A 25,053-nucleotide genomic window follows, 5' to 3' on the forward strand; every position below is an offset into this window, starting at 1 on the left:
GAGTGGTGAGGGTGAGCGTGAGTGGTGAGGGTGAGAGGTGAGAGTGAGTGGTGATGATGAGCAGTGAGGGTGAGCAGTGAGGGTGAGTGGTGATTGGTGAGGATTAGTGGTGAGTGGTGAGGATGAGTGGTAAGGGTGAGTGGTGAGCGGTGATGGGTGAGGGTGAGTGGTTGTTGTGAGGGTGAGTGGTGACGGTGAGGGTGAGTGGTGAGGGTGAGTGGTCAGGGTGAGTGGCGAGAGTGAGTGGTGAGGGTGAGTGGTGAGGGTGAGTGCTGAGCGGTTAGGGTGAGCAGTGAGGGTGAGCAGTCAGGGTGAGTGGTGATTGGTGAGGGTTTGATTGGTGAAGATGAGTGGTTAGGGTGAGTGATGAGGGAGAGTGGTGAGCGGTGAGGGTGAGTGGTTGTTGTGAGGGTGGGTGGTGAGGGTGAGTGGTGAGAGTGAGTGGTGAGGGTGAGTGGTTAGGGTGAGTGGTGAGGGTGAGTGGCGGTTGTGAGTGGTGATTAGTGAGTGGGGAGGGTGAGGGTGAGTGGTGAGCGTGAGTGGTGACGGTGAGTGGTGAGCGTGAGTGGTGAGTGGTGAAGGTGAGGGGTGAATGGTGAGTGAGTGGTGAGGGTGAGTGGTGATTGGTCAGTGGTGATTGGTGAGGATGAGTGGTGAGTAGTGAGGGTGAGTGGTGAGGGGTGAGAGAGTGGTTAGTGGTGAGTGGTGAGGGTGAATGGTGAGGGTGAGTGGTGAATGGTGAGGGTGAGTGGTGAGTACAGTCAACATGCACTGCTGTAATCATAGGTACCACCACCACAGTATGTACTGCTCTCATCAGAACAGGTACCACCACCACAGTATGTACTGATGTCATCATCGCAGGTACCACCGCACTCGGTATGTACTGCTGCCATCATAGCAGGTTCCACCACCACAATATGTACTCCTCTCATCATAGCAGATACCATCACAATATGCACTGCTGTAATCATAGTATGTACAACCACAGTCAGTATGCACTGCTGTAATCATAGAATCTAACACCACAGTCAGTATGCACTGCTGTAATCATAGCAGGTATCACCACAGCAGTATGCACTGCTGTAATCATAGCAGGTACCACCACAGTCAGTATGCATTGCTGTAATCATAGCAGGTACCACCACAATATGCACTGCCGTAATCATAGCAGGTTCCACCACAATATGCACTGCTGTAATCATAGCAGGTTCCACCACAATTTGCACTGCTGTAATCATAACATGTACCAACACAGCAGTATGCACTGCTGTAATCATAGCAGGTACCACCACAATATGCACTGCTGTAATCATAGCAGGTACCACCACAATATGCACTGCTGTAATCATAGCAGGTACCAACACAGTATGTACTGCTGTAATAATAGCAGGTACCACCAGTCAGTATGCACTGCTGTAGTGATAGCAGGTACCATCTCAGTTGGTATAAACTGCTGTATTGATAGTAGATACTGCTATCGAGTTGGTAGATACTGCTATATAGAGTTAGTAGATACTAAAACAGTCAGTATATACCACTACAGTCAGTCAATACTGCTACAGTCAGTATATACTACTATACAGTCAGTACATACTACCACGGTGAGTAGCTACTAGAGTCAGTAGATACTTCTAGATTTGAAGCTTTCGTGACTGCAAGGATTCATATTCTCAGTAGATACTATTATAGAGTGAGTAGATACTGCTATAGAGTTAGTAGTTACTACTATAGTCAGTGGATACTACTATAGAGTCAGCAGATACTATACAGTTAGTCGTTACGACTATATAGTCGGTAGATACTACTGTAGGCCCAGTAAATCCTACTATGGTCAGTAGTTACTACAGTCACTAAATACCAGAGGTGTGGACTCGAGTCATGTGACTTGGACTCGAGTCAGACTCGAGTCATGAATTTGATGACTTGCGACTCGACTTGGACTTGCATAACAATGACTTTGTCCCACCTATGAGATGTGGACTCGAGTCATGTGACTTGGACTCGAGTCAGACTCGAGTCATGAATTTGATGACTTGCGACTCGACTTGGACTTGCATAACAATGACTTTGTCCCACCTCTGCTAAATACTACTACACAGTCAGTAGCTACTACTGGCTCAGTAGATACTACGGTACAGTCAGTAGATACTACTACAGAGTCAATAGATACTACTTGCTCTGTTGTATGTAAGGTGTGTAGGTATATATACCTACAAGGGGTAAATATATTTTTTGAGGAGGGGGGGGGGTCCACAATTTTCTGAAACCTTTTACATCAACTATTTACCCCACACTTTCTACCACTTTTTGGACTTGTGCAAGCCTCTTATACATTTGTTGGTATAGAAATGTACAAATGGCCCACCAGGCTTTGACAATACCTTAGTATCTGTGTATATATGTAAGGTTTTTAAGAAATATATTTTTCACCCGGGCAACGCCGGGTACTTCCGCTAGTACCTAATAAATGAACTTGAACTTGACGACTTGGAACTTTCACGTGGCCGACAGTTGGGGGGGCGGCGTCCGAGGCAGGGGGTGGTTGGAGGGCGGTGTCCGGGGGGGGGGTGGTTGGAGGGGGGTGTCCGGGGGGGGGGTGGTTGGAGGGCGGTGTCCGGGGAGGTGGTTGGAGGGGGGGGTCTGGGGGGGTGTGGTTGGAGGGCGGTGTCCGGGGGGTGATTGGAGGGGGGGGTCCAGGGGAAGGGTGTCCGGAGGGGGGTGGTTCGAGAGGGGTGTCCGGGGGGAGGTGGTTGGAGAGGGGGGGGGGTCCGGGGGGGTGGTTGGAGGGGGGTGGTTGGAGGGGGGGGGGTTCGGGGGGTGGTTAGAGGGGGATGTCCGGGGGGGGGGGTAGTCCGGGGGGGGGGGGGATGTCCGGGGGGGGGGGGGTTGTCCGGGAGGGGTGGTTGGATGGGGGGGGTTGGATGGGGGGGGTGGTTGGAGGCGGGGGGTGGTTGGCGGGGGGGTCTCCGGGGGGGTGGTGGTTCGAGGGGGGGATGTCCGGGGGGTGGTTGGAGGGGGGGGGTGTCCGGGGCTGGGGGGGGTTGAAGGGGGGGGTTGGAGGAGGGGGGTGTCCGGGAGGGGGTGTCCGGATGTAGTCGCCATCTTACCAAGGGGCCCACCACGCGCACTCATCCGCACGTCATCACATTTCGCCGACGTAATCACCCGTCGATTTGAACGGGCGTCGCAGTTACTCTCTAGGCACATGGCCGCTGGCTTTGTCGTGTCGCGGAATCGTCGACGTGAAAGTTGGTGGGTGGGTGGGGGTGGTGCGGTGTTGCCGCTGTAGCAGTAACATTGTTTTCGGCTCCGGCGGCGAACCGGGACGCGGTGGGTAACCGGCAACTCAGGGCCCACTCGACAGCCAGCCGGGGGTATCATTGTAATAGTGTGTGTTGTGGTGTGCGGAGGGGAACGGCGGCGATGGCGTCTGGCGGAAAGGCGCAGGCTCGGCGAAGAGGCAGCAGCCGCTCTCAAGCGGCGACCGCGGCGACGTTGACGGCGGCGGCGTCCGAGGAGACGAAGGCTGGGGCCAAGTCGAGTGGTACGGGGTGGGGGTGGGTCACCCGTGCGGATCCCGCGGCGGGAATGGGGTAAACATTCAGGTCGGTGGGACCCCTAGGGGAATTTGTGGGTACGGTGTAAATCAGGGGCCTTGGGGATGGGAGTCCGGGAGAAATACTGCGCGGCAGTGGGGTATGGGGTAAACTGTGGGGGCCCGTGAGGACTGGGAGAATGGGATAAGTTAGGGGGGCTGTGGGTATGAGGTAAACTGGGGGGGGGGGGGCCCTTGAGGACTGGGAGAATGGGATGAAAAGTCAGGGGGGCTGTGGGTATGAGGTGAACTGTGGGGGGGCCCGTGAGGACTGGGAGAATGGGATAAAAGTCAGGGGGGCTGCAGGTATGGGGTAAACTGTGGGGGGCCCGTGAGGACTGGGAGAATGGGATAAGTTAGGGGGGCTGTGGATATGAGGTAAACTGTGTGGGGCCCCTTGAGGACTGGGAGAATGGGATAAAAGTCAGGGGGCTGCGGGTATGAGGTAAACTGGGGGGCCCGTGAGGACTGAGAATGTGATAAAAAGTCAGGGGGGCTGCAGGTATGAGGTAAACTGTGGGGGGCCCGTGAGGACTGTGAGAATGGGATACAAAGTCAGGGGGGCTGCAGATATGAGGTAAACTGTGGGGGGCCCTTGAGGACTGGGAGAATGGGATAAAAAGTCAAGCGGGCTGCGGGTTTGAGGTAAACTGTGGGGATGGGTGTAAACGGTAAAGGGGGGTTGTGGGGACTGGGAGTATGAAATAAACAGTGGGGGGCCGTGGGAGAGTGGGGGTGTCTGGTGGGCACTGAGAAATAGAGGGTGGACAATAAGGGGAGACTACAAATGTAGAATCTGAGGGAGGGTTAGTGGAGTAAGTCGGCAGAGGGGAGTTAATTAAAGTTTATTTTGAGGAAAAGGACAGACTGGGTCGAACTGGTTATGCTGGGGAGGGTGCGGCGGATATGATAAGCTGGGAGGAATGTGAGAGAGACGGAGTTGGGCAGGGGAGATAACGGCTCAATAGATGATTAGAGGAGGAAGAAAGATGAGACTGGAGGAACATGATGGACAGTACTGCGAGACTCAGGTCGGAGAAAGGGAATGGTGGTAATAGAATAGGAGGAGGAGGTGGGAGGGCATACGAGACAAAGGAGAGAGTCACACAAATAATTAGTCGCGAGGAGCTGGTTGAGTCAGGAGGGAGAGGGCATTGGGTTACGTTAATGAATCACGGGACAACTAATTTTCCTCCCTAAAACTGAAGTGAAGTTCTCATTCATGTTACCGTATGTATAAATGACTATGAAGCACAGTTTTCAATGGAATTTGATCGATTTGTAAATGTTGAAATAAATTCGTCAAGAACTATGTAAACAGTTAGTGTATTCTAGATTTGAAGCTGTCGTGACTGCAATGATTATATTCTTAGGTTTTTTCGGTAAAGTCACGTAGGTAAAAAACATTTAAAAAGTAAAATAAAATAAAAATCACGACGTTTCGGAGGCAACACAAGCTTCCGTCTTCAGGTGGTACCGTCACAGCCACGACAGCTGTATCAAGTAAATGAGAGATTGCAGGAGCTACCACTCCGTTTATATAATGGTTGAAGAAGGTGGTGGGGCAAGGGCCGCATACTTTTTATTAATATGGTAAGGTGAGGCTTAAGACTAAGAATAGACTGCATAACAATTTCATGAGAGCCCACCGTTGCCGATCATTGCTACAACTCGGTGGGCTCTCATGAAATTGTATTTTCCGAGACCAAGGTTCTCTGCAAACCTCCTGGCTACCATCAAAGGTTTGTACACGAAGCCATACAAATATACAAACACAGACATAATTTCAATCGTGATGACGGTTACAAACTGAGTAATCATTGGAAAGGTGTGATTAACCATGCAAAAAAGATTTAACTACACTTATTTGACAATCTTATTTGACAGACAACCATTACAGTTTTACCATGTTTAGTGGTGGTCTCCTTGTCCCAGGTCGCGTCACAAACCGCACCTCTCCATAACAAAGGCTCAGCCTTTGTTATGCAGTCTATTCTTAGTCTTAAGCCTCACCTTACCATATTAATAAAAAGTATGCGGCCCTTGCCCCACCACCTTCTCCAACCATTATATAAACGGAGTGGTAGCTCCTGCAATCTCTCATTTACTTGATACAGCTGTCGTGGCTGTGACGGTACCACCTGAAGACGGAAGCTTGTGTTGCCTCCGAAACGTCGTGATTTTTATTTTATTTTACTTTTTTAATGTTTTTTACCTACGTGACTTTACCGAAAAAACCTAAGAATATGAATAACAGTTAGTGTAATTATAGTTTGATCTGCAAGTTAAGTTTCGCGTGATCCTAAAATGCTGACGACTAAGGCTCATACTGCAGATCAGTCCAGTTATACTGTTCAAGTATCATCATTGGCTTGTAAACTTCTCGGCACTTAAAAATGTTTAAGCTGTTCTAGAAGTACTGTTCTTTTATCTCTGGATTATAAGACGCCTTGGTCGCACACGTACTGCATTATAAGACTCATCCCCTTTGCATCATGGGACCTCCATTGCCAGTACCAAAATATGATAATAGGGTTTCCCCTTTTTTCTGGCAATAAAACAGGTGTTAAGATGTTAAAGCACCAAACTGAAATCTTTTACAAGGAATCATGTCTGCATTAACCACAATGCTTGTTGTGGTCAGAATGGTCCACACCAGAGACAGCTTTCGTTTGAGCCTCGTCTCGAACGGTGTTAGACCAGAGGACGCCAACATACCTTCTGGTGTGGACCAATTAGTTTCAAGGACAATGTATATATTATCAGAGTATGTTTTTTGTTTGCATTCATTGTGGTTAATGCAGACATGATTCCTTGTAAAAGATTTCAGTTTGGTATTTTAACATCTTAAAACCTGTTTTGTTGCCAGAAAATATGGGGAAAACCTATTATCATCTCTTTTGCTTTAAAATATAGGGGGAAGAGTGCGTCTTATTTTCCGGGACTGCACGGAGCATGGAATGCGCACCAAGCCACTACCTTAAATATATTGTCTCTAAATAATGAACTCAGAATACAGAAACATATTTTGGCAAAGCACCTTTAAAAATAACGTTCGTTATTTATTGATTTTCGTACTCCCTGTATGGGCATGCATTTTGTAGGCTGCCCTCCAATAAGTCTAAAAACTAAGGCGTTGGTGTAATAAGTTTTGAAACATCAATCGCTGTCATAATTTATGTTTTGGGTGGAGCAGCAACAGTTTAATTCAAAGCCTCTACATGTTTCCCACCGATCTCAATCATCATCAGCCATAATCAAGTCACAAGCTGTGCATTTAATCCAAGCCACCCGAGTTTGATTCCAGGTCACGGCTAATGAGCATAACTGAGCGTGTGATGCATCTTCATATTCACCATCTTGCACACAGACCAGCGTGGTGAAGTATGGTTAAAGAACCCCATGTTCCAAAGGCGTCGGGGAGGCATTTATCCAACTGTAGATTGATAAAAGACTACAAATTCCTATTTTATTACCACCCAGTTACTTGGGTGGTGTAAACGTTTGCAATGTGGTGCCGTTTTGATAAAAACAAATCTCATGGTTTATCTCGTAAAATAAAGGATTTTAAATAACTGTGAAGTTGTAGCTGTGTGACGACCGTTCTAAACTGTACAAAAAAAACACAGTATAATCACACTTGGATTGCATCCTCTAATGTTTATTTGTAAGTGGAAGGTCATGTAACCCCACCCTCTCCCATGTTTCGCTCTCAGCCATTCCTGCAAGTGTTAGGCACCCCGTGTCCTTTACAAGGTAACGAGCTGTTTTGACCAAGGCCATTTTAACTCCAGGATTTAAAAGTACAATGTGCACTTCCGTATCATCTGTAAACAGTCATTAACATAGAAACTGTACTTGTCTGCATTCTCAAATGGTAGCTATACAGTGAGTCAGAATATTCCACTAAATTGTTAGGGAGAAATGAGAGAGAATTTTTTTTTTTATTCGAAACCTCTACACGTCTCCCACCAATTAAATTATCATCAGCAGCCATAATCCGCAGCTGTATTCAGACGTCCAAGAGGTCAACATCTTTTCACGATCCTGCAATCTCATTACTCAACAGTACTTGTATATCTTTTAACACTCACCCGATGCACTTTTGCATACATCGCCAGTCTGATTTGCTTGCAGCATTTCGTGGTGCATAAACTGAGGTCCTTGCTATCTCAGTGATGTACTGAATATAAAAAGGTCATCCTGTACTTTGTGATTTTTTTTTTAGTTTTCATAAGCAGTGTGACAATTTGTTTTGCTACACTTAAACATATGGGTGTTTTTTCCACACTGATCCCATAAAATAATAGTTGCTTTCTCCAACTCTTGTATAACCTGTTTATGACGACGATAAGCTTTGAATATGCTTGACGATTCGACAAGTGTGACTGATGACATGTTCATGGCCGTAAACGTAAAAACAATACCTTGTAAAGATTAAAACATCCTAAAGTGTAATGATGTGAGTTTTTGTATAGTACGGCTACTCTCAGCATGTATTCTGATTTTTTGTTTAGCACACAAATTGGTGATGTGTTCGAAATCTACTGCTATGTACAACGTATATAACTAGCAAAATCCATTGTACTGTGCAGCACTTGTGTTCCCACATGTACACTTCCTGCCTTTGCCTGCTCGTATGTTGGAAGTACAGTATGGTGAAACAGCCTCCACAACACGAATGATGTTTGGAGTCCCTCATTCAGTAGTGGATTGACAAAAGGGCTTTACATGTGCAAAGATATATATAGAAGGCCTCAGAATGGACACACGTGGCTAGATGGTAACCTTTGGATAGAGCAGTCACCAAAAGGCTGCGAGTTCAAATTACGGTCAGCGTCTGCCTCTGTAAATCCTATGGCCAGGGTCGATAAATGAATACAACTTTGTGGGAAATGCAACTGGACTTCCGACAGATGATCTAGCCTTTACATGGAAGCTGTTGCCTTATGACTCGCTTGAAAAGGGAACCACTTTGATTTGACTTTAAAAGCCAAGGGTGTGGTGTGTTTAATGCAAAAATACTGCCACGTTTTTAGGGGTGTTGACCTTATAAAAGCAATGAATACCCACGCCATATTTCAATGCACGTTTGTATATATCCTGTGATTAAATCATTGTATAATTATATGTATATCATACATTGTAAAAATTGTCTGACATCGAAGTATTTATTGTTCTGTTGCAGCAGAGAAGAATCACGCTTCTTCTAAGCTTTACAAACCATTGCCAACAAAATTAGAGGTAAAGTAAAAGTTATTGAAACTTTTTATACACTTTCTACCTTGGATCCAAATACAGAATGATGAAAACACAGTTGTGGTAGAGTGATGGAGTGAGTTTGATACATTATGCTCATACTTCAAAACACATTGTTCATCAGTGCTTTGTTGCTTTTGTATATCCTTTAACAAATTCCGTAATGCATGTATGTACTCGTGATAAGATATAGTACCCAAACACTATCAACCATAACATTCCAGGACAAGCATATCTAATTGTTAAAAGTAAAAGTCCAGTGAGGCTACAAGTGTTTTTTTTAAGTTACTGTGGATTTGCCATAATGATAGTGCCTCATTGCAAGAGAGTTTGTATTTAAAATGTGACTTAACGTGACCATTTTTACAGCAACACAAACCTACTTGAGCAGTCTTCTCAACACAACCCAAAATGGTTTCATATAAGTTTTTGGTATTTTGCTTCTCGATATACAGTATAACAATAGATAATCTAGGACAGAATATGACATAAAAAGATCAGTGTGACAGACAAAGCTAAAACTGCATAACAGGCATGTCATAATTAGAGAATAATTATATTTCGAGGTTGTGATTCAGTTCAAGAATTGATTAAAAAATAAAATTAATGTCATGGTGCATTTGGAACCAAATACAACATATATAAAACAATTGATTAATTCTCACTTGAGCGATTCGATGTGCATATCGTGGGAAAAAGAACCAGGTTAATCAATTAATTATTTCACGCTTGCTATATAGTGTTATGCTAGCTTGAACACTCAACCGTTATTCCCCATCACCTTGCAGAAATCAATAAATCAATCGACAACAATGTACTAGTAACAGATTTCTTTGTTGGACCACAAACATTGCTTTCATTGATTTGTTGTTGACAAGGGCACGGGTGTGTAGTTACAGCACCTGCAGCTGAGGAAGTTTTTTTCGCAGGCCCTGGGTACAGTGTGGTCTCAATATCATGTAGTACCCCAGACAAAGTCACAGGGAGACGACAACATGAGACCATGAGAAATAATTAATGACACAGCTTGCAGAGCGACAACAGAAAAATTGAAAGTGGTACAGAGAAAGAGAGACAAATGCAGACTTGGAGAGCGATATGGAGATATTCCATCACCATGGTAGTCATGCTGTTGAACATATATTCTTCATTTGCCTACGATTCCATCATCAGTCTCGACCATTGGACACCATCTTACCTATAAACGTCACTTTTTGTCTGTCTGTCTGTCTCTCTGTGCACGCCTATCTTTGTAACGCTTTTAACTGACAAACTATTGGGTTTATGTTTCTACAAAGTACACAGATACAACACACTGAGCGTGCTTTGTGCACGCATCTGCGCATGCTCGGAAACACCGACTCGCGGTTGCCCCTAGCCAAGCAAACGAGCTTGCCGAGCGGTGACGGGAAGGAGGTTCTCCTTCGCATTAAAAATCCCAAAAAGAAAAAATCAAGCACAGTTACTGCTGCACAAACACACGCGGAGGTAAATCCTGAACAGTGTGATGTCCTCTTCTCCCCCCACCCCAATGTTTGCAGTTACTACTATAGAGTCAGTGAATACTACTGTAGAGTCACTAGTTATTACTGAGAGTCAGTAGTTACTACTGTAGAATTGGTAGATGCTACTGTAGAGTCACTGGGTGCCACTGTAATGTCGGTAGATACTATTGTATAGTGGGTAGATACTACTCTTAATGTTCTTTCGGTAAAGTCACGTAGAAAGGAAATAAATTGAATAATAGCGTAGACGTTTCTATTGCAACACAAGCAACCGTCATCAGGGAGACACACAAGCCTCTGTGTCTATGTTGTGTGTCTCTCTCTGTGTGTCTGTGTTGTCTCTCTCTGCTTGTGTGTCTGTCTGTGTGTCTCTGTGTCTGTGTTTTGTCTCTCTCTCAAATTTAGTTCTACCTGATGACGGTTGCTTGTCGCAATCGAAACGTCGTACTCTATTATTTAATTTATTTTCTTTGTACGTGACTTTACTGAAAGAACATTAAGAGTAATTCCTGCAGTCACGAAAGCTTCAAATCAAGTTTGGCTAGATACTACTGCAGAGTTAGTAGATACTACTGTAGTCAGTAGTTACTACTGTAGAGTCGGTAGATACTACTGTAAAGTCAGTTGATGCTACTGTAAAGCCAGTAGAAACTAATATAGAGTCAGTAGATGCTACTATAGTCAGTAGATACTACTATAAAGTCAGCAGATATTACTGTAGAGTCAGTAGATACTACTGTAGAGTCACTAGATACAGCTGACTTATATGGAGGGTGTGTAGGTATATATGCCTACAAAATAAAAATTGGGTGGGGGGTCGACAACTTTTGGAAACCTTTTAAATCAACTATTTGCCCCCAACTTTCTATTACTTTTTGATTCAGGCCTTCAGTAAGGCTCTTATAATTTGGTTGATGGACAAATGGACAAACGGAACAGCAGGCTTTTATAATAGCTTTGGATTTGTGTATGTATATGTTATGTTTTTAAGAGAAGACAAGTTTTTAAATATATATTTTCCCCCGGGCAAAGCTGGGTACTTCCTGCTAGTTCCTAATAAATAGCCATGATGCTTCCTTACCAAGACCACTTACATTTCTTAACAATCAAAGAGATGTCTATAACTTATGTATGTTTTCTTATGTCTGAGTATCCCAATATGCTCATGATGCCTTCTTGGTGCTTTCTACAGTGCTCACAACCACAGCTTACAATGTATCTGAGGCCATGACTGTCTATTTTCATATACTCTGATATTCTTTTACAATTCTGTCCCTTAAAATATTTTTTTTTTGCTTTAGCAAATCAACTGTATGTTACCTTTATTCTCGTAAAACGTATCTTTCTTGACTTTTCTAATAGTTTCCTATAATTCCTTAAAAAAAACACATTTTAAATGACTAGGCCATTAGAAAATCACTGGTCTTGAACAAAAACATTGATTTGGAAACTCAGTACTGTAAAGGGGAACAGAAAGATATGCAGAGAAACAGGCCCACAGGGTACAAACGTGGCCCCTGGGTACCAAGTTACAGATCTCATACAGCCCTCAGCTTCGTAATTCATAATCATCTGTGAAGGGAATGAAATAAACTGGTCAAAGTTATCTACAAGTTTGTAACCAACACAGTTTGAAAAAAAACTGGAAAGATGCAAATCTAATCTTCTTAGTTACAGCACTGTATCGCACTTGTATGTAGGCCTCGGCAAGGTAAGATAATTTACCCTTTTTACCGGGTAAAAGGGTAAAGGTAAAGGTGTCGACATGCCAAGGGGTAAGGTAAAGGGTAGGGTAAAGGTAGGTCGGAAGAATTACCCGGTAGGGTAAAGGTAGCGTGAAGTATTACCCGGTAAATACGGTGCCTTGTTTACCGCTAAAAGCTCCGTGGCGCAGTCCGTGGCCTCCATTTAATAAGTAATATTTAAAAAAATTTTAAAAAAACACGCTTTTATGAAATGTACGAGTAATGGCAGAACTCCACGACTCCAGGAAGTGGCCCCGAAGCCTGCCACAACGTAAGGGGCCGTGGTGATTTACAGCCAACGTCAGTTGACTGTGGACAATTAGACCCAAGCCGAAACATAACATAAAAAATTATGTTAAAAACGTATTTATTTTATGATAGAATATATTGTCATCAGTATGACATAAGTATACCAAGTTTGCAGTCGATACCACAGGAAGTGGGTAAAAATTGAGTTACAAGATTTGAGTATACAACAACGACGACAACAACAACGACGACGACAACAACAATGACAACAACGACAACAAGCGTGTAAAATTGGAATCATCGAGAGTATTCTATATAAATAAAGCGCTCTACCTAGCATTTACCGTTATAAACCTTGTTCATCTGTAGTTCCCTAGTAATTACCCTGTAATCGGGTAATTAGTATGGGGTAAGGCTAAAAGGTAGGGTAAAGGTAAGCTCGTTGCTTTTTACCTTACCTGCTGAAGGGTAAAAGGTAGGGTAGAGTGATTGTATTGTGGTAAGGTAAAAGGTAGGGTAAAGGTAGGCTCATTGTTTTTACCTTTTAACTTTTACCTTACCTTGCCGAGGCCTACTTGTATGCACACACATACTCTTTGGTTCTTTCGGTAAAGTCACATAGGTAGAAATAAAATGAAACTGTAGAACATCACGTCCAACTTGAGCTGTTTATCAAGTTTATGTGGACACCATTTTGTGAAAATTCACACATTTGTTTTTCTCAGTTGGTCATCTCTCCAGTCACAGAATTGGTATTTGTTTTCCCATGATGGTGAACTTATGGGGCAAAAAAAGAGAGCAAAGCTTCACCACATATGGGAATACCTTATTGGAATATGTTTATTCTTGCATTGTTTTGGCCTCATGGCTATAAAACATACTGACGCATTAGATATGATTGTAAACACGTTTATTATGTTTTGGCAGGTTAATCGTTTTCATAAATGTAGCCAGAGGTTCCAACTTGGATAGTTTCATCTTACATATCTCAAGTGTTTATTGTTTGCTAATAAACTTGCTGTTGGCCTTGCTGCGTTGGTAAATACTAATAAAAAGTACACAGGGTGTGGGAGTTCAGTGAGTTCAAAGTACAGTGGAGTAAATTATAGTGTACTCACTACATTGTGAACCTAGCCACCTTTGTTTGATCATTGCCACAGCTAACAAGTAATGAGTTACATTTCAACTGGTTCTGGCCATTCCCTGCCCCCTCGCTGCCGTTAACCCACACTGACCAGCACGATTACAAAAGAAAAACTAAACACATGCGTCAATAACACGGCCTCAAAATATAGACATGTATAATAGGCAAACAATGGGGCCCTCGTAGTACGTAGATTGCCAGAGCAATAAGGGTTGGAGATTGTGCTTAACACCATGGGTCCTCGTGAGAATTAAATTAAAACAACGTTTTCTAATGGACTTAAAAAAATCAATTATATTTACTTTACCAGCATTGTGAAGTATGGTCAAACAGTCTCCATGACAGAAAGGCAAAACGAGAAGTGAATTCACAAAAAAGTTTTGTATTAATATACATAGATAGCTATAGATAATTGTGTGGTGTTAAGTAAACGGATGAGACATTGCGAGTTACTTTAAAATGCAGCTATTGCTGTACTCCTGTAAAGGATTTTTCAAACCACACATTGGTTATTACTTCAGCTGCAGTCAGCAAGTTATACACCCTGTTACATAATTTTTGGGAAATGCTTATTCATCATTATTGTGCGATGCTAAACACATAATTTAAAAAAATTACAATTTAGGCAAACCCAAAATGTCGAAAGCATTGGCTATCAAAATACATTCAGTCTACATGAATGCTGCTAAAGTACTTGGTGCATGTTTTGCAGAAATTAAAAGAGGAAATTGTTCATCAGTTTGAGAGCAAAATTTCGGAGTTGATTGACAGTGTTATCGAAGAATCCTCCTCTACCATTGACTTGAAGTCTGCAGCTGTTTTGCAAAATGGAGGTGATGTTGAAAAAGTCAGGTAACAGACAGCATTGCTTTTACTTTGTTCCTTCAAGTATTATTGATGCCTTTTTTTTTTAAACAAATCAGTTGGTTGACTTCATTTCGAGAAACATAAAATTAAGAGTGCCTGAATAACACGATTTTTCCAATGTGATAATTTGTAAACTTTAAATTACACTTTCGTTTGATATTTACTTCCTTGTCAAATTGATCAAAGCAGCTCATAAAAATTTAATTTTTGGGTGATCTCGCTGTGTTAGATGGCAGCGCATTTGGTTCCAAAAAAATACCTTGTTCTGCACATTTGAACGTGCATATAGTTTTCGTGACACGCAGCAGTCACGTGTGCAAAACTTGCTAGTCCGGCTAAACGTTGAAAGGCATTTAATGCCACGTATGCATGTGCATTGTACAGAGTCACAGCTGCGCCACGAAATGAGCATTAATTCTTGCTATTTAAAATAAGGGAACAAGCTTGGTAATGTTTTTCATTTCATTACTGTCTGCTACTATAGCAGGTATTGAAAAGAATAACCAATAAGATTGTATGCATGTGGACTTTTAAAATATTGAAATGTACATTTGACAAATTATGCAAATTAGCATCCAAAAGCACAGAATAATCCTACAATGCACGGCCACAGTTTGAATGCAGTGGTCAAGTAAACCCCATTCATTCTGGTTGAAACAAATCAGACCATAATCCTCTGTGACGACCAGATACTGGCAGTACTTTGGTGTTCATGCAAGTTTGATTTCCTGTGGCTTTTTAAAAGACATCTTTAAGAAATCCCCATTCATTTCTTGTGCAGGAGCCTCCGGCCGTTACCGGAAAAAGGGAAACTTTTTCTGCCCAGGCCCTCTGTTCTTGAGTAAGTGTTCATCTTGTGTCAGCTTAGCGTCAAGCACGTTGGAGGCTTTGAATACTCTTATATAAGCGCACAACTTTATCTGTGATGAACGCTGCACTTTCCGTCGTTTTCATGCAGGGGGCGCTGCAAACCTACGCGCCCCCTGCATGAATGACGGAGGCGCAGGGACAGACGTTCGATTACGTTGGAATCGATGTGCAGATGGTGGTCTTCGGCCAGCTCTATGTCGCCTTATCTCGATCCCGCAATCCCAAACAGGTGAAAGTCCGCATCGAACCGAACCCCCAGCAAGGCCATCTACTTAACGACGAGAGAAAATTCACACGAAATGTCGTTGTCAATGAAGTCTTCCAGATGTAAAATGATATAAGCTTTTAATGAAGAAATAAAATTATCTAATTCAAAACATAATACAATTAAAAGATGTTTCGTCGTAAAACTTCAAAACGGACCATCGGGTGCTTGCGTGAATGCGTCGTTCGTGTGCAATTTTTTTAGTGATTTTCCTGGCCGAAGGCCGTAAATGGTTAGAATACTGCTTCAAAACAGGATGTCAAAGAGAATGTGTTCACCCTCAACTATACAAAGTATGTAGCATCTGACAACAGATACCATGTTTAAAATGTATGTGTGTGGTTGCTACATTTATGCTTAATTATATTGAATATAACAATTTTGTTGAAGGGATGAGGTCCCAAAGTATTTTTTAAATGAATACATTTGCCAATGGTCACCTTTTATTTTTCTCTACCCTTGGCAGAAACAATTATCATACCCAAGTATGGGAGTTGTTTCATGATTCCAAAATGTGGCAAGAGATGCAATTGTGAAAAAAGTATTAATAATGTGCAATCAAGCTTAGGGAAATTTGCAGTTGGGGACCATTTTTGAGAATATTTAAGAATTAACTTAACACTAATTGTGATATATCACAAAGATAAACACTAGTTTTGTTATAATCGTGTTTAGGACGATTTTAACTGAAGGCTGCTGTTGTAGAAAAAGCAATGCTTATCTCATCTTTGTGAGACATGTTTTTCAAGTGATAAGTAATCGTCAGGGTCATTCAAGAGGTCATCGTTGCCATTGTCGATCATTCTACCGCACCTCACTATCTTCCTCAACAATAATTATAACCCTTACTCAGCATGTTTTGAAGCGATAATCAGATGCTAAATTACCATGATTTTATAGATTACTTTTTTTATTAAGTAGTTTTACAATCAAAAAGTTACATATTGCAAGCCCATTGAACCAAAGGCACTTACACTGCATTTTTGTTACCAAAATTTTCAGCTTATACATTTCATTTAGGAAGGAACATCACGAATTGGGTTTATAATTACGTTTTTTTTTTCAGTGAGCTGTTTGAGATCAACCACGTAAGAACAATCTACCACATGTTCATAGCGGTGTTGATGCTCTTCGTCATTAGCACTGTCGCAGTGGATTTTATCGATCAAGGAAGGTGGGTTATAGTAGCAGCATGCTTGTTCACATATACACAGTAACTTACTTTTGCATGGTGTTCTTAACATTAAAAAAACATTTATCTGGCTTACCTGGTTTCTTTTATGTAAATCTACTGCAATGGGCAGGAGTCATTAAATGGCATTTGCTTGGAGATAAACACAGACACAATCTTATATATAATTGTATCCATTTATGCAGTTTCCATTTTTTCAGAGGACATCACAGTTCTGTTGAAAACACATTCAAAAGTGGTTTACCAAGCTGTGAAAATGTACACAAATGATTTTGACATTTTTCTTCCAACATTTAGGCTGGTGCTAGATTTTGACCTTTTGGTATTTGCCTTTGGGCAGCTACCAACAGCACTCTGGGCTTGGTTGTGCATGTTCCTGGGGACACTGTTGGTGCCCTACTGGCTACTGTGCCGCTGGGGCACTGGGTACCAAGCCGTGCACTGGCATGGCCTTTACACGGCCTACTACGGGCTGCTGTACTTCACCTTTCAAGTCCTGGGGTTGGGTGTCACGCCTGTCTTTGTCGTGGTGCATTATTCACTCCCTCCAGCCTCCCGCTTCATTCTCATTCTTGAGCAGGTATTTATTTTGCCTTTGTGGATTATTTTAAACAACCCCAAGTGACATGCAGTTAACTAAATCCCCAAATATTTAAGATTTTATTTGTTTCTACGAGACGTTTAATAATTTCCCTTCCACCTTTTCCGATTTCATGGATTGTCACGATTTAGGGTTTCGATTAATATTGGCTTAGTTTTAGCTTATGGTTACTATAGCTGCCTCTAGCTGCATGCATCATATGAACCTAGGATGGAATGCGCATCAAAATTTAGAATTATTATTGCTTAGAACGTATACAAATAAAAAAAATTACACACGTGATTCGATGTCAGTATTGTAAGCTTAAGAATCAATGCTAATCCTTGAATCGTAAATACATTGTTATAGCACGAGTTCTATACCCACTGATGACAGCGTGTCTTGTATGACGTTGCCATGATTTTCTTTAGGGTTTTTGTTGCCACATCAACACGGTAATTTAATTTTATTTATATAATTGACTGCAGTCAGTTGCTTTTAGCTTTTTATCTCAATTGGTAGTCTAACCAACTGATTTGATTTGGAAATGTCTGATTAAAAATCAGGAACAGGATGACTTGTTTCTATGTAATCCCACAGGTGCGCCTTGTTATGAAAGCTCATTCATTTGTGCGTGAAAATGTGCCAAGAATCATGCAGAGCCATTGCAAAGGAGGTAAGTTTGTTAAAACAAATATTTTTAAAATCTGAAACTGGTTCTACAATGTGTTTAAAGCACATTAATCATTACACACTGATCAACTACGCATCTCCCATCAAACAGCTGGGTTGAACAGATGCTCTGTGATCAGGTATGCCTTAATTTTCTCTCCATTTAATTGCAATACATTGTTTGATATCCATATGGTTTGTTAACCGTTATTTCCCCTTCAGAGAAGACATTGCCATGATGATCAGTGATACAATTTTTGCTATTTTTATGTCTGCAAGATTAAAATGCTTCAATGCATTATTTTTAAACCAAGCAATGCCTCATCTGCACATTTAGTATGCGTGCTTGAATGCTGTCCTTTTCGCTGTTTGACGACATACCATTATTTGTTTTTATGGTGATAATTGAAAAGGTTCACACGAGCTGAAGAAGGCAAAGAAAAAATAAAGGGGCAGGAGCTCCAGGCCACTCATACCAAACCTATATTTAGGGCCGCAATTAAACGTAGTAGAAAGTATATATGGCAAAAGTCCAGCAGGCAATAAAGAACCTGAAATGACATGGCAGAAAGTCACATTTCTAAATGTTATATACCGTATTTTCCCGCAAATAGCCCGCATACGCATATAACCCGCAGACGCATATACCCCGCAAAAATAGCGTTTTGTGTAAAACAAATTTCAGATAGCCCGCACCTCTATATACCCCGCATGCATTCATATCTTTAACGTCGTTACCGCAGCTTAATTCCATAATATCAGTAAAACGTTTACATTTGTAATACATTCCACTATCAATTGTTAACATTAAAATCATAACTTGCACAAAGAAAACAAACTAACCGGAAACGAATTAACTTAAACAGTAAATAAGTAACAAAAGTAAATATTCAATAAATAAGTAACACATAACTGGTAGATAAGTAAGTAAGCGTACTGTTAGGCTTACCAGTATTCGACCTCATGCTATTGGACCGGTAGTTACCCCTGTACAGTTTTAGCACTGGTAGATTGCGCACTGCGCAGACAATAGCACTACGGTAACGCCATTGCCTCCTGGCAACAAAGCCATTGGAAGTTTGAAACAAAGCTCATGGTCGCGACTGTATAGTGCTCAGCCAATAGCAGCGGCCTAAGGGACTCGGCAATTATAGTTCCGCGTCTAGTAGGCTGTTGTTTAAGGCCCTTCCCATTGTGCAATCCATAGCCTCAGCTGAAACTTTCGCACCCCCCTACAGCCACTGAAAGTAATACGGTAAACAAAGTGCGCCCACTTCAAACATTGTCGTTTCATTGTACAAACAATTCAAATAATTTAAAACGTGATAACGTGCAATTTTAGTGTGAGTGGTTTATTCAGCAGTGCTTTAGTCAAAGGTAAGTGTTGCATAGTGGATAGTCCTACCATGAAAAAATGAAACGAGTTATGACATGTCATACGTGTAAAATATTTTTGGGATAGCCCGCACCTCCATATACCCTGCAGGGTCTTGTTTTGTTTGTAAAAAGTGGTATACCCCGCGGGTTATATGCGGGAAAATACGGTAATTGACATGCAAACTTTTTACAATGAATATATTGTTTTTTTCAGATTCTCCACCTAAACTGCCAGATTTCAACCATTACCTCTATTTCCTATTCTGTCCAACACTTATTTACAGGGACAGTTACCCCAGGTGAGTTCCCAAGGCATTAAACATTCCTTAGAGTAGTCTGTTCTCCTATCATGCGGCAGTTGCGTTCCTGAAGAACAATGCATTATGGAAAAATCGCATAATTAAAAATATAGGGTAAAGCACAGTCCTCGATAACACGTGAGAAGCATATGCAGGCTGAATAAAGACTTAAGGTGTGCATCCCGCCTTGTGTGATGCTATGCCGAGGCAGCCATACAACCGCTTGTTCCTACTCGCGCGACCATAGTTCTGTTCACTCAATCGCATTATATCCAATTCGCATCCACGTAATAAAAATGTGTTCCCTAATACATTCATCACGTTATATCCAATTCGCGTTACGAAAACTCGCATCATAGGAGAATAGAGAGTACTCATACTCTTTGGTTCTTTCAGTAAAGTCACGTAGGTAGAAAAAATAATAGATCACGACGTTTCGATCGCCACACAAGCAATCGTCCTCAGGTGGGATAGAGAGACAGGCTGCTGAAACAAGTCCTTATATATATAGAGCCAAGAGGTGGGGAGGGGGGGTTGCCGCATCGGGCAAGAGGGTGGGGGCTATAGATTGTGCCTAAGCGAGTGGGAAATCCCAAGATGGGAACCGAGATGGGGAGGAAAGGGGGGGGGTGGTTGATGCGGAGAGCTGCGATAGCTGAGGAGGTGGCCATTGTATTGAGAGATTAGCATGTCAATGTAAACGAACCAACGCAACGGTGGCTGTGTTAGTGAGACATCCAGCTCGTTAGGAAAAAAACGACACCACATCAAGGGAAGGAGAGAGAGACACCGAGAGGCACACACAGAGAGAGACACACACACAAAGAGAGACGAGAGAGACATATAGGGAGACAAACAGAGAGAGAGACGCACAAAGAGACACAGAGAGAGACACACACACAACAACATTACAGCCAGTTATAGTCTGCTAATAAACGAGAGCCACCGCCACATTGAGGGAAAGGGGCAACGTTGGCTTTGTTAGTGAGACATTAAGCTCGTTAATACTGGTAGGAACCTCCTGGTTACACCAGCCCACAGGGGATTATTGTGTCCATCCGCCGTGCATACAAAATGGGAGGGGTGGGGCTGGGTGGGGAGGGGCTGGGTGGGGAGGGAGGGCGGAGCTGGGTGGGGAGGGTGGGGCTAGGTGGGGAGGGGCTGGGTGGGAAGGGTGGGGCTGGGTGGGGAGGGGCTGGTCACCCCGTGGTGCCCTTATAAAACCCAACGTTTAACCTACTCACGCCGGCTTGTGCCCGCCCTCACAGTCGGGCATATTTGCGGAATACACCACGTCGCCGTTGACCCTAGCCATTGAACGAGCAACCCAACGTTCCTACCTTAACTTGGTAATGTAAATTGGTAATGTAACTCAGAGAGTCGGAAATAACTGCTGACAATGGCAGGTAGGATGGAAACATCAACAACCAGTTAAGGCTTTACCTGGTTAATAACGTCCTTCCAATTGTAATAAACCTTCTCGAGACGGCTTCCGGAATCAGTCCTTTTATTTTCCAACTTCCACAGTTACACTCACACACTCCCCGTTGCTGACAGACAACGGAAAGCGGGCAGACACCCAGCTAAGTCCCCACCGCGCACGTGGCACCCGGAGCCCCGTACGCGCGTGACTCCTGCTCTTTTCGTTCCCAGGTCTGCCCCCGACTCCTCTGTCTCTCCTCTTAATCCCTGGGTCACGTGGTACCCCTAAGCCAATCCTCCGTAGTCAGCGTTTACCGTTCCAGATGGTTCCCCGTCAATCCCGGGACCACGCCTCTGATCCGGCCTCCCATTAGCTGAGGCCCCGATCGGCCAGGCCAATCACTCCTGCTAATATGCCGTGATCACGCCGAGGCCATGCTCCCTGGCTCACCCCCTTATTGGCTACAAAGTGGGACCGGCAAGCCAATCCCCACGTGAGCCCTACATGGCTCTTATTACATCACCCTCCCCCCGGTGAAAAAATCAGCCGTCTCGGCTGGGAAAACATATTATTAGGGCACCAAGGTGCATTTAACAATAAAGGGTGAAACGGCGTCCCCGCGCCGAACAACACTTAAAAACAGAGTCACCCATGAAAAACCCGACATACATTAGGGCGCCCCTGCAGCGCGGTAACGACAGGGAAGGGACAGCTAGACAATCAAACGCTAACGAAACGGGAGAGATTTCGATCGCGTACGCGACGCGGGACCCTCTCCGCTTCCAGCGCATGGTCGCTTTGCCGCCAGATCGACAGGAGGTGGTAGGCTTGAAGAAGAAGGTTGTTGGTTCTCGGTCATGTCCAGGGCAGGCCCCGTTGGAGGGGGGGCAGCGGGGGCTTCCTCAGCCCTCAGAACCTGTTCATCTGTAGGAGGCACAACACAGTCCCCCTTGGGGTCAACGGGCGTGGCATTCGGCGTAATCGGCACAGCAGATCCCGGCAGGTCAGCTAGTGGGGATGAAGGATCGACACGCGTACTAACATAGGGTTTAAGTCGCGACGAATGAACGTACCACCGACGTTTCCCGTACTGGACGCGGACACTCTGTGAATTTTGAATGTCCACCAGCGTCACGGGCCCCCGCCACGGCCTGTGCAGTTTAGGGGATGTGCCCACCGGCACCTGCGGGCAGTGGAGCCATGCCAGGTCTCCCACTGACCAGGGCATGTGAGTACGCGATCGACGCGCATACCGTTCGTTCCTTGCCTGCGCACGGGCCGTCGCACACCTCGCAGCCTCTCGCGCCTCCGTAACTCGTTCAAGCGAGTCCCGCACGTGATCAGGCAAGGAGCGGGACGGTTGTTTGCTCGGCGTACCCAGTTGCACATCAATGGGTGGGACGTTCTCACGGCCATACATAAAAAAAAATGGCGAGTATCCCGTGGACGTGTGTGGAACCATGCGGTATGCCGCTAAGACGCCCGGTATGTGCAAGTCCCAATCGGTTTGCTTTTCACTCACCGTGTGACAAAGCATAGCCGAGAGGGTACGGTTGAATCGTTCAACCATACCATCCATTTGCGGATGGTATGGGGAAGTGCGGATCTTCTTTGTGCCCAGCGCTTCGCAAACCTTGAGCAATTTGGAGAAGTTCCGCCCTTGATCTGTGAGCAGCCTCTCAGGTGCCCCCTTATCCATGACATACCCGTTCAAGAAAGTGTCGGTGATGGACGCAGCCGTCTGGTCGGGCAGAGGCCAGGCCATCGGCCATCGAGAAAAATATTCCACCCCGACCAGAAGGTATTTATTGCCCCTAGCCGACGGGGGGAACGGGCCCAGAATGTCCAGAGCAACTAATTCGTTGATGCGGGACACCTCAATGGAACGTAACGGCGGTACATACTGGTTCCGAGGCGGTTTCCTCTTCGCACAATCGTGGCATGAGCGGACAAAGTCATTGACGTCAGCCGTCATGCCAGGCCAGAAAAAATCTTTTTGCATCGCGGCCAAAGTCTTCTGCACGCCGAGGTGCATCAACTTATCAGCGTGCAGAGCGCGAAGCAGGTCGTAGCAAAGGGAAGTAGGCACGACCAACCGTGGTCGGTCAGGCAACCCGTCGGTGCACATTAATAGTCCCGACTTGCCTCGGAACATCCGCCACTTCCATCCCGCCAATTGAGCTTTTTGTTTCCCTATCAATTTCCGCAGCGGAGCCAGTGAGGTATCAGCCTCCTGCTCGCGTAACCAGACCGAGTGCGGCAGCCGTAGGGTATCATCGGTGTCCACCGACACCTTATGGTCGTCCTCGTTTGCTATCGCCCCCATAACTGGGCAGGGCGAGGTGAGCGGCGCCGCGCAGCGGTGCGTGCCCGTCAGGCAAGTGCACGGAGGAACGGGTGGCAGCCTTGAGAGTGCGTCAGCGTTCGCGTGACGGGCCCCCTTACGATATGTAATATGGAAGGAAAATTCCTGTAACGATTCCAACCACCGAGCCAATTCGCCTGACGGTTGGTCCAACTTCAAGGAGTATTGCAAAGCCGCATGATCAGTGCGAACGAGGAATTTCCTTCCATACAGGTATGGCCGGTACAGTCGAACAAAATGCACTATCGCCAAAAGTTCCCGCCTCGTCACGCAATATTGCGTTTTACGCAGGGGACAGAACCCTGCTGCCGTACGCCACCACTCGCTCAACCCCATCCTTACGTTGCGACAAAACGGCCCCGATGCCGATATCACTAGCATCCGTGTCAAGGATGAACGGCTGTGAAAAATCCGGGTAATCGAGCGTAGGCGCCGTGGCGAGGTGATCCCGAAGCGATCGAAAATAACTTTCTTCCTCTGGTCCCCATTTAAACCTTTGATTTTTGCCCGTTAGGACATGTAATGGTTTCGCCAATGTCGCAAAGTTCTTAACGAAGCGGCGATAATAGGAAGCGAATCCAATAAACCGCCGAACATCACCCACGGAAGTGGGTGTGGGCCACTCTCGAACACATTTGGTTTTCAGACACGCCATCCGAACTGACGATATGACCCAAGTAACGGACGGAGTGTTGCAAAAGGTGACATTTTCTAGGTTTAAACTTCAGGTCAGCCGCCCGCATTCTTTGGAAAACCGTCTCTAGGCGTAGGAGGTGTTCCTCGAACGTGCGGCTGAAAACGATGATATCGTCCAAATATATGAGGCACGTTTCCCACTGTAATCCAGCCAACACCAATTCCATGAGCCGCTGAAATGTCGCCGGAGCCGCATTCAAGCCCATAGGCAACCGATTAAATTCAAAAAGACCTTGCGGCGTGCGGAATGCCGTCTTGGCTTTTGACTCGTCATCGAGGGGAAGCTGCCAAAAGCCCGAGGACAGATCGAGGGTGGAAAAGAATTTAGCACCCGATAAAGCATCCAATGAGTCATCCATCCTTGGTAAAGGGTACGCGTCCGCCACCGAAATTTTGTTTAACCGGCGGAAATCAACGCAAAATCTTGTCCCACCATCTTTTTTCTTAACCAGAATGACGGGCACGCCCCAAGGGCTGTTGGACGGCGAAATAATATCCGCCGCCAGCAAATCGTCTACTGCGCCCCGCACCTGTTCTCTTTCCGCTGGGCTCATGCGATGTGGGTGCATACAGATGGGAGGTGTCGCACCGATGTCAATATGGTGCGACAAAAGTGACGTGCGGCCGAGGTCCAAGTCATTTTTGCTGAAAACATCAGCGTACCGCAGCAATAATGAATGCAGAGCATTTCTTTGCTCGTTTGACAAGGAAGAATTTTCCCCGCACAAATCTGCGATCCAGCGTTCCTGCGAACGATCGCGTGGAGGCCCACCAGTGGCCATCCGGGCGCGCGGCTTTTCGTCAAAAGAGGCGAAATCGGTAGTGGCGTGAGCCAACACCGATCCCTCCGGAACAACAACGCGGTCAGGTCCCCCATTCAACACCTGTATGAAAGGTGCCTGACCTGGTCGCACGATCGTTTGTGCCGCCGCCAAGGAAAAAGACTT

At 44.7% G+C, this 25,053-nt stretch overlaps 1 protein-coding gene across 3 annotated transcripts in view; it reads left to right on the forward strand.

Annotated features, from left to right (window-relative positions):
- The first annotated feature begins 3,138 nt into the window (after positions 1-3,138).
- Positions 3,139-25,053, forward strand: part of SOAT1 (sterol O-acyltransferase 1) — a 50,586-nt gene continuing 28,671 nt past the window's right edge. The window contains exons 1-8 of one of the 3 annotated variants that reach the window (XM_078857554.1): positions 3,139-3,547; positions 8,790-8,842; positions 14,213-14,352; positions 15,149-15,208; positions 16,569-16,676; positions 16,992-17,274; positions 17,875-17,950; positions 19,538-19,622. In XM_078857554.1, the coding sequence (XP_078713680.1) occupies positions 3,427-3,547; positions 8,790-8,842; positions 14,213-14,352; positions 15,149-15,208; positions 16,569-16,676; positions 16,992-17,274; positions 17,875-17,950; positions 19,538-19,622 (926 nt within the window). In that variant the 5' untranslated portion in view covers positions 3,139-3,426. Of the gene's footprint in view, positions 3,548-8,786; positions 8,843-14,212; positions 14,353-15,148; positions 15,209-16,568; positions 16,677-16,991; positions 17,275-17,874; positions 17,951-18,058; positions 18,087-19,537; positions 19,623-25,053 lie in introns of all 3 variants that reach the window. The other 2 variants (XM_078857562.1, XM_078857544.1) reach the window with 2 other exon arrangements.

Source organism: Lampetra fluviatilis, chromosome 1, assembly GCF_964198595.1.
Source record: "Lampetra fluviatilis chromosome 1, kcLamFluv1.1, whole genome shotgun sequence".
Taxonomy (NCBI): domain Eukaryota; kingdom Metazoa; phylum Chordata; class Hyperoartia; order Petromyzontiformes; family Petromyzontidae; genus Lampetra; species Lampetra fluviatilis.